At 36.9% G+C, this 10,395-nt stretch overlaps 1 protein-coding gene across 2 annotated transcripts; it reads right to left on the bottom strand.

Annotated features, from left to right (window-relative positions):
* Positions 1 to 2,008: 2,008 nt before the first annotated feature.
* PJVK (pejvakin) lies at positions 2,009 to 10,159 on the bottom strand. 2 transcript variants are annotated; one of them, XM_025912213.2, is made up of 6 exons: positions 8,289 to 10,159; positions 7,240 to 7,435; positions 6,548 to 6,689; positions 4,539 to 4,656; positions 3,034 to 3,132; positions 2,009 to 2,816 (listed from the first exon to the last, which is right to left on the bottom strand). In XM_025912213.2, the coding sequence occupies exons 1-6, from the start codon at positions 8,497 to 8,499 to the stop codon at positions 2,524 to 2,526; spliced, it is 1,059 nt and encodes a 352-aa protein (XP_025767998.1). In that variant the 5' UTR covers positions 8,500 to 10,159; the 3' UTR covers positions 2,009 to 2,523. The 2 variants fall into 2 exon arrangements, with proteins under 2 accessions (XP_025767998.1, XP_086575115.1); XM_086718989.1 differs by having other exon boundaries at positions 8,897 to 10,158.
* Positions 10,160 to 10,395: the final 236 nt, after the last annotated feature.

The raw sequence follows: 10,395 nt of genomic DNA, 5'->3' as shown, positions 1-10,395 counted from the left end.
TGCAGATCCTGTCTCCCTCTCTCTCTGCCCCTCCCCTGCTCACACTCTCTCTCAAAAATAAATAAACATTAAAAAAAATTTTTTTAAATGACAGGATTGAACAAATCTTCCTTTGGTATGCATATAGGAAAATATTACTTGTACAATTCTGTCCCACAGAGAGCCTTAACACCGTCGCTGTACTGTTTGGTGCAAGCTCTGGCCTTGGGTCATTATTCCAGTGGGGAATGTTTAAAGGTATTTGATCAGACCAAAGACTGTGTCTCTTATAGCAGACATAATAAAGTCTATACTGCTCTGAGTCTGTACTTTTTCAGACATCATTATAAATGTGTTATTTCCTCTGGCCTCCTGTAGGCCTTTAGATCTATCATCCCTAATGTTTTGTCTTGATAGTCTTAAATTGATGCCATGGCGGGGCGCCTATGTCAGTCACTTCATTTTACAATGTTCTTGTTATTGATCATGAATGAGCATTACAAACTCATATGCCATCAAATTTTTGAAAATGTGTAGAATTTATTTTACACATAAGGATACGTGAGGATATCAAATGAGGATACAAATGGGAACATACACTGCCATGGCAATTCCGTGTCACAGTCAAATCATGACATCCAATTTGTTGAGAACAGGAGGTAAGAGATGCTGTAGAAGATCACACTGGTGCCAAAGAAAGGGCACATTATTTATCGGAACATGTAAGGTTTTGCCTACTGCATATGTAGGAAGGTATGGTCAGGAAGTAAATAGCTCTGCTCAAGACATGTGAGTTCAAAACAAAGCTTTTTCCATTTTCTGAAACTTGCCCTTTCCAAACCATCGATACACTGCCAGAAATTCTATTACCTAAAAGTGCAGGGGTAACACAAAAATCACCAGATTAATGGATATCACAGATACATAGCACAGAGTTTGACACTTCATAAAACCAAAACCTTCACTATCTTCTTTTCCTCCCAGTTCTTCATGCCTGTACCCGGTTTTGTAAACTCTTTACTTGCTAATCGCGAATTCTTGTTCTTTGACTTCCCTCAGGAAAACCTCCATTGGAAACAACTCCCATTATCTATATCCATACAAAAAAAGTCACTAGAGGGGCGCCTGGGTGGCGCAGTCGGTTAAGCGGCCAACTTCAGCCAGGTCACGATCTCACGGTCCGTGAGTTCCAGCCCCGCGTCGGGCTCTGTGCTGACAGCTCAGAGCCTGGAGCCTGTTTCAGCTTCTGTGTCTCCCTCTCTCTGACCCTCCTCCATTCATGCTCTGTCTCTCTCTGTCTCAAAAATCAATAAACGTTAACAAAAAATTAAAAAAAAAAAAAAAGTCACTAGAATATTTTGCCATCAGTATACTCGTATTTGCACTTGACTCACATATTCTGCTCAAAACAAAAATACTGTGGAAGGAAGATATACAAGGAAATCATCCCTTTATACAAACTATTCACAATTCTATCCTGTCCCATTGTTTTCAAAGTGCTTTTAAACTTATGTTTTTAAAATTTATAGATGATATTAAATGAAGATTGATTCAAAAACCCTAGTCACATTTAAGTAAACAGTAACATTTTAATCATTCTACGTGCAGACAGGCATCAGATGTTTTATATTTCCATGATTGTTTTATGCTTTCACAGGCATATACGAGTAGATACCTAGTATCACTACATTTTGAGTTCTAGAATTTTAATATCACTTTTGCAATTATTTTAATGAGGGTGTTGAGTAAATTAATAATTTAGGTTGTCTGTGTATGAAAAATTTCAGATGTCTTACACAGTAGATGAAAATGAGCTCTCAGAACTAAATATGTTAAATATTTTAAACATTTTCAAAGGTGAAAGATAAAGGTGTCCTAGTTGCCTTAACTATTTTTTTTTTCTAGCTGCCTTACCTTGACAGCAGTGAGTTTTTATAAAGACAAAACTAGGGAGCATGTTTATGATACAGGACAGCAGCCCATTACCACTAACAGTCTCCCTGTTAACTGTGTACACAAAACCCCACACTGAGCTCAGTGTGCTTTTAATTTGATACCGCAATTAAATATTTAGGATTACATTAAATTATTAACACATTTTTCTCATTTTACCAGACCTAAGGCAGTGGGTAAGGCACCATAAAGTCACCACATTTAACCTCTTGTCATTCTTAAATGTTGACTTAAAAGCCAATTAAAACTAAAATTGATATTGAGAAAAATCGCTGTGTAAAGTTAAGATGATAGACTGAATTCCCAAGTATACTTCTAAAGTAACTGGCAGATTTTATGAAGGAATCGCTATGTTTTGAATATTTAAACCTTTTTCACATAAACAATGTTAACCTTTATGGCAATTTATAGGATAGAAACTATTATCTTCCCTTTTATCGATGAAGAAAATGATGCCCAAACAGGTTAATTTCTCTTTCCTCTCCCTCTTTACTTTGCCACAATTCATCAAAGCAAACCTAGAAAATTTTGGAAAGGTGTGTGGCACAGGTGCACCTAAAACACTAGCAAGGTACGTTCATTATTTTTGTTTTATTTCATCCTCTTGTGCCAAACATCAAAACAAGGAACTGCATGAAGTCTCACATACTTCTGCCCATCGACGGAGCACTGAAAGCACCCATAAACTGTCTCCCTTTTGAAGTTCCCCATTCCACAGAGTATGCAAGGTCCTTTTGGAATGTTGTGATTAAGTAAGTTAACTCGGATATGAGTCCCTTCTTTGAGAGAAATATCAGTCATGCCGAGAGGTTTGTCATAGTAGTCAGAAAAAAGATCATCTAAGTAAAGCTGTGAACGAGAAATGGCATCCATCACTCTTCTATCTAAAAGCACAAAAACAGAAATGTGTTACAGGTCAAATAAAAAATATATAACCAAAGTGCATTTATAAATACGTGAATCTAAACCATCAGTCATGAAATGATTTTACTTTTAGATTGTAATTCTTCCTTAGCAGACAGGAGTACTGAACAGATAAACTCAAGTGTTAATCTGAGAAGGAAAAAAAAAAAAAATTGAAATACTTTTCAACGGACATACTTCTCTCAAATAGTATATTCCTCAATCTGTAGAGCAGCGCAAACGTTGCAGTTTCTTCCCTTTCAAAACCTCCTTTTGACACTGAAGTGACACAAAGGTCTGTAAGAAAATTTTTAGATGTTATTACTGGAACAACTCACATTTTATTGGGAGTTTTAGTTGGGGTTGATGAATTCTGGCACATGTCATTCACTGTATTTTTTAAGTTAAATTTTCTATATTTTTGGAAAAGCTAACATTCACATGGTACAAAATCTAGAGAACAAAAGGGGGATACAGTGATGAGTTTCCATCTAGTCTGGATCCCAGCCTCAGTTTTCCACCTCAGAAGTAACCACTGTTAAATTTCTTGAGTATACTTCCACAAATACTCCATATATTTTACAAGCATAAAGGAATATACATGATGTATGTATGCACATAAAATTGTTTAGGCTCAAATAGTTAAACACTACACACATTTATTTAAAATATCTCTTAGGATTCCATGTCAGGGTCCCTAGTGCTACGTCATTCTTCTTAATGGCTTCATAATGTTCTGTATTGTGGATATGCATCATTATTAAACTAGTTATTGATCGTAGATCTTAAGGGTATTTCCAATCTTTTGCTATTACAAATTGAATATCCTTATATCACTTTGCATATGTATATCTGTAGGATAAATTCCTAAAAGTGTAGGATGTGCACATTTTACATTTGATGGATATATCAGTTCTATCAGTTGACACTGCTCCTAACAATCACAATAACGGTAAAAACCTACATCTGAAGCGTCCCAAATAGGCTGTAAGTAGCATGTTTTGTCACATTTCTGGATTCCCTATTCCCTCTTCCCACAGAACTGCAAAAACAAAAACAGGTCTACAAATGTTTATAAATTACCATGGTTAGGGGGCTCCCTCGCCTAGTGCTTTGAGCTGGTTGGCCTCCTAATCTTAAAGACCTGTGAAATTTAGCGGTCTACAGTGAACTGCACTGAGGTATCATGTAAGGTATATAAAGTATTGTATAAAGTATATAAAGACAATTTTAAGGCAAGTATTTGTATTAAAGTTATTTTTTAGAGAGAGTCGGGGTGAAGCTGGTCTATGGTAGGTAAAACTGAAAAGAATTTGTCTTTGGGTACCCTAGTTTGGGCACTGACCCCTGCGGGCATCTTGTCTACCCACTCCTCTATTTGCCATCATCAAAAACTACTTATTAGAAGGTCATTTATTATCTCTCTATGTAACTCAAGGAATACTTTGCCAATGGCATTGCACTTGAGCTCTTATCTATAATTGCAAGTTGGGTGGGGGGTGTCTGCAGCTTTCACCAGGCAGAAAAGAGGTAGTGGGTGAATAAAGACAGAGGGTCTTTCCCAGCTACTTTACCCAAGCATATGATTGACAGTGTTGAGAGTATCATTCTTCTACAGTCACATAGAGAATGTATGTGTGTGTTTCCCATTAAATTCTTAAAAATATAATCATTTCAGCGTTTCGTGCAAATCATTCACTTACCAAAGGCACCATCCAAGTAAACGAAGAGTTCAAAAACACTGAAAGCTATGGTTGTGTGTGCTGGAAAAACAATAGCTTTGTCCCTTCCCTTGGGATTCTGTTCATCCATAAAATGAAACTATAGTAAATAAATAAATAACATTATTAAGGAGCATAACACATAAAGACAGCTTCTTGAAGAAAACAGTTCATACAATCCTACCATTAAGACAAAAACTAATTACTTGGCAATCAAAAAGAATGACTCTTGCCATTCGCAACTACGTGGATAGAACTAGAGGGTATTATGCTAAGCGAAATTAGTCAAGAGACAGACATGTATCATATGACTTCACTCATGAGGACTTTAAGGCACAAAACAGATGAACATAAGGGAAGGGAAGCCAAAATAATATAAAAATGGAGGGGGACAGAACATAAGAGACTCTTAAATATGGAGAACAAACAGAGAGTTACTGGAGGGGTTGTGGGAGGGGGGATGGGCTAAATGGGTAAAGGGCATTAAGGAATCTGCTCCTGAAATCATTGTTGCGCTATATGCTAATTAATTTGGATGTAAATTCAAAAACAAATAATAAAATTAATAAAATAATTCAAACTTAAAAACAAATTATCCCATTGAATTTAACTGTTTAAACCAGAGGTCCAAGTGGTCCAATGGGGTCTCATGATCTAGGAAATACCACTCACCACTTTCTCACTAACACTGGCACTTAGTGCTACAACAATAATGCTCTCTAACATAGAAACCTTTTCTTTTCAACCACAAACCAACTGTTTAAGTGCTACAGTTGTTTTTAGCCTACCCTGTCTATTGTTCTAAAGCCCCCAGAGTTTTCAGCAGCTTTCCAAAGCAATCATCAACTTATTTTCCAAAGTTATCTCCGACAATTAAATGTTTCAGTTTGTGCCCCTGAAATGATCCAATGTTAAACAATTCAGTAGGCAGCTAAACATAGCCACTGAACAGAACCTTTATTTGCAAAGACCTTAAAAGTTTTTCACTGAACCCTAACAATGGTTTTAATAAAACCAATCAAGTTATTATGTGTCATTATTATGTGAATGACAAAGACAAATAATACGGAGCTTTTTAAAAACTAAAAACAAGTTCCAAGAGGTTTTTTAAAAGTATTTAACATTGAATGAGGCATGTTTGGCCATTGACAATGTTATTTTAGAAAACTTAAAATAAAAATATAAAATCAACTTTTAAAAATTCAAGTATAAAGTACATCACTTAAAAATAAAATCAAGGGGCACCTGGATGGCTCAGTCGGTTGAGCATCTAACTTCAGCTCAGGTCATGATCTCATGGTTCATGGGTTCTAGCCCCACATCGAGCTCTCTGCTGTCAGCACAGAACCTGCTTCAGATCCTCTGTTCCCTTCTCTACCCCTCCCCTGCTCATGCTCTCTCTCTTTCAAAAATAAACATTTTAAAAAATCATTAAAAAATAAAATCAAGAATTCAACATAAGCATTCTTTTTTTTTTTTTTAATTTTTTTTTCAACGTTTTTTATTTATTTTTGGGACAGAGAGAGACAGAGCATGAACGGGGGAGGGGCAGAGAGAGAGGGAGACACAGAATCGGAAACAGGCTCCAGGCTCCGAGCCATCAGCCCAGAGCCCGACGCGGGGCTCGAACTCACGGACCGCGAGATCGTGACCTGGCTGAAGTCAGACGCCTAACCGACTGCGCCACCCAGGCGCCCCAACATAAGCATTCTTAAAACTTCATTTAAATAACAATAGGAGAGACTTCAGTGTAAGTTATTTCATAAGGATTAGCGTTTTGTTTGCATTATGTTCCACATTTAGAATCCAAATTTTCTTGGATTTTTTTAAAACTCTCAAACAAAACCATTACTGTGCAAAATCTTATATACACTTGCAGCTCTTTAATCTCAACATTTGACAAAATACACATGTCTCATTAGAAATTGAGTACTATGTAAAAATTCCCATTGCAGCTTTTTAGTAAGAGAAACTTAATGAGTGTGGTTTACCCGCATGGCTTCCCCACGAATTCCAGCATGCACAGACAGGGAGCACTGTCGTGTGGTTCGAATGCTTTCCATGACCACACACAATACTGCCTTTCTGCTGCTTTTTGTCTGACGTATCAAGCTGTGGTCAAAATTAATTTTTCTAAAAAAAAAAAAAAAAAGATTCACAAGAACCTGTCACATCTAATTACATATCATCAAGTACATTTTTACTGTCATGTGTTACTCATTCCCAGTCCACCTTAACCAAAAGTAAATCCAGGCAGGTCTAATACAAATTACAAAGTATGCTCAAAAGCCATTAATAATCTGCCTCTCCTTTCTGTTTTCTTAAAACATGCTTATTATAGGATTCTGTTGGAGGAGACCCCCTTAGTATATTCGTTGCATGCAGATTAGTACATTCTTTTCATCTGATAATTTGGCACCAAAGCAATTTTGGAGCAATTTAGGACCAAAGCAATTCTGTGGAACAATCAAAAATTCTGTTTAAACCAAATGATTTTGGATATCCACCCTTATCTAAAGCCTGGATATATTGCTAATTTGTAGTATTTCAATCAAATGAAAGAATTAAATTACATTAGACAATATACAGAACCTGAATGTTTTAAGCATTGTTTATAACGAAGTTTTCGTTAAATATCATAATTATGTAAACACTCAAGTACATTAAGTATTATTCTACTGACCGTGTAGTAATTTCCTTGAGTAATGTCGATACTTCCACTTCATGTTTGGTCACCACACCAAATGAAGCTTTCACTGCAACAGAATCTGATCCAGTGACATTAATCCCAACATCATTCACAATATGGTTGCCTCGCCTTCCATAGAGTGAAACATCTGATTCATCTTCATAATTCAGTAACTGATAAGATGAAATACCTTTAAGAAAAGGAAATCAATATTTTTTAAATGTCCTGAATTCATTTAATATGTTATATGTAGTAATGCATTAATTTACTATGTAAGACTTCATCACACGTTGAGAAGAAGACACGTTACATGTTGAGAAAGGCAACGTGTCAAGCCAAGATTTAAAATAACATTAATTTGACAACAAAAATAGAGTACTTAAAAGAGAACTCAAGTTCTTCGTTCCACCAACAGAACTCTATAAGCTTTAATATCCACAGAGTGGTTGAAAGAAAAACAAGTGTTTATAAGAAACACTTTGCCAAAATGTCAATTTGTTTTCTAATCTGTTTTAAGAAAACAGAAAGGAGAGGCAGATTGTTAATGGCTTTTGAGCATACTTTGTAATTTGTATTAGACCTGCCTGGATTTACTTTTAGTTAAGGTGGACTGGGAATGAGTAACACATGACAATAAGATACATTTCAGTTTACCAACTGCAATAACTGAGCCATAAGAAATAAATGTAAATTAGTTTCATCTCATGTGACCATGTAAATAGGCAAGTCATATCTCATTTTATAGATGAAATCTATAATCTATTTTGTCATACTCTAAGTTTATTTGGTCAAAACAATCTATAAGATAAGTGAAATAAAATTATACAATAAAAGATTTTACAAAATATGTTGGAAAATTATTCAACCAATAAGATTTGATACTATACAAATTTTAGATATTATTAATCTTATTACTACCATCATAAGTTGCTTTTATCAATGAAAATGTGTAAATATTACAAAATAAGTAGTACATACAACCTGTTTAGATTGTTGTAATATAGCCAATGAGCAGTCGCTCTGAAATAGACATTAAAACTTACCAGCTGAAATTTCTCTGTCTCCTAGAAGAATATCTTTCAGTGTAAAAGGTGTTGAAGTAAATTTATATCTGGGAAAGAAAAAGCATCGCTTCTTTTTTACCACCAGACTTAGAGGTTGGTATTTGTCAGCCTCACTGAGGCTTGGAACAGGAACTAATCTCCCTCCATCTCCAACTTGCTTGACAAAGCTCTTGGTAGCAGCAGCAAACATATTAATATGACATCAAAACGTCATCAACTGCAACCCTTAGATAACAAATCCATATTTTCAAAGAAAACCAGGCACAACCCTAAGCCTTCCTTGATTTTAAATATAATTAAACACATTAAAAATACAAAGCCTGGTTTCACCAAGTAGCTTACCAGTTACAGTTCACAACACTGCCTCCCCTGGTGTGCTCAGGTAATGAATTATAGATCAACCGCGTAAAATGATATACTGAAAGCAGTCAATTTGGAATTGCGGTCTATAAGCACTAAAATATACACAGAAAACTAACCATTTAAAAATACTACCAATGTCCTTGATGAGGGTTACTGTTGATAGTAGTTTGCCAGTTTTGAGGAAACATCTAGTCCTCTGGGAAAAAGGCAGTTTAGGCACTCACCTTAGCCCTGGACACCATTTTTAGTGGACCTAGTCCAAAGGGAATTCCTTCACAAGTTTGCCATGCCAATGTTGGCAATAGTAAGGTGCTATTTTGAATCCTTATGGTATACAGTTCACTCATTTTCTTTCTTGTATGCTACAAAACCAAGTAATTAATATAAATTCATTGAATATAGGGAAGCAACTGTATGCAGACAACTACGTATACAAAGTTTGTTATTTGTATATATGCATAAATATATGTACAAATATATATAATATATGCATAAATAACTAGAATTCTAACACGTATATAAATAACTAGAAACTACAACTTAGGGGTTTCTCACTCTGTGGCTGGCACATAGACAACTCTGAAATAGCACTGCGTTTATTTTGTTTCATCATCATTATCTGTTACTCAACCCTTAAAGAGAGCTGAATAAAGTTTGGGCTTAGGATATCATGGCGAAAAATAAGTTTTAGGAACAAATCTGAGTGCTGAAATATTGTATTGACCTAATTTTGGGGATGTTAATATATTTTGAAATAGTGGCTATGTATATTTATGGTAAGATACTCATTAAAACCTAACAGTAGTAGTAATCGCTATACATACATATACAGAGGGGATAGTGGAAGACAGAATAGACTTAATTCAAGCCTCAAATAATATAAATCAATTTGATTAGATCCTAAACACTTTTCATTTGCTTTCAAGCATCCAGGGCTCACATGTAACCAAAAAACAAACAAAAACCCAACAAAACCAAAAAGAAAAAGTTTTTAATAATGTCCCTTTGTGTGAAAAGCATAGTGCAATCTTCAACACAGAGAAAGCACAGGGAGTCATTTCCCAAGTGCCTAGCAAACCCCTAAGCGACACTTCCACCGTCGCTCTCTGATCTCCACCAAAGGCGGTGCATCCCAGGCGATCGCAATTACGACTAGCAACACAGGTGTGCAGAAACAGCATTTAATAGGAGCCCACACAAAAGCCTTCGTTTACACCTAACGGGCCTTGCTCAAATTCGCCAGCCCCGCATTCCTCTCCAGACGAAAGCCTAGAGACAATGGAGACTACCCGGCGGGAGGGGGTCTCCGGACATTCCTGAAAGCTCCTCCAGGCAGGCCTCGAATCGGGAGAGCCCACCGAAGCCCTCAGGGGCGGATAGACCGCGAATCGCAAGCTTAGGGGCCAGGCCCGGGGACGCTCCGTAGCAATTTTGCATTTAGAATTTGGAAATCTTTTTCATAAGGTGACGCAACCACAATTCTTAACTTCCCCCAGCCCCACCACCAAGAATGCTGAGCTCAGTCCTCACACAGTGTGAGGCTCGCCGACCGACAAGCCGCCTCTCCGGGCCGGAAACCGCCTGTTTAAGGACACAAAACTGCGGCCTCCTCAAGGCCATGGGGGGAGCGGAGAAACGAGAACCCGGGAGCCGCGGGACTACAGCAGGGTACCGGCGGGAGCGAGCGGGACAGAGCGGGACCGAGAGAGGGGCGGAGTCTGAA

This window comes from Puma concolor, chromosome C1 (assembly GCF_028749965.1).
Source record: "Puma concolor isolate L17-30 chromosome C1, mPumCon1.1.hap2, whole genome shotgun sequence".
NCBI lineage: Eukaryota > Metazoa > Chordata > Mammalia > Carnivora > Felidae > Puma > Puma concolor.
The sequence above is the reverse complement of the archived record's forward strand: the minus strand, read 5'-3'. Positions and strand labels throughout refer to the sequence as shown.

What these genes read in the sequence shown, in the direction of transcription:
- PJVK (XM_025912213.2), bottom strand. Translation starts at nt 8,499, where the DNA reads ATGTTTGCTGCTGCTACCAAGAGCTTTGTCAAGCAAGTTGGAGATGGA. An exon ending in CTCAAGGAAATTACTACACG is followed by an intron (nt 6,690 to 7,239) that starts GTCAGTAGAATA and finishes TTTTTTTTTTAG; the next exon opens with AAAAATTAATTTTGACCACA. An exon ending in TTACTTGGATGGTGCCTTTG is followed by an intron (nt 3,133 to 4,538) that starts GTAAGTGAATGA and finishes ATTTTCTTACAG; the next exon opens with ACCTTTGTGTCACTTCAGTG.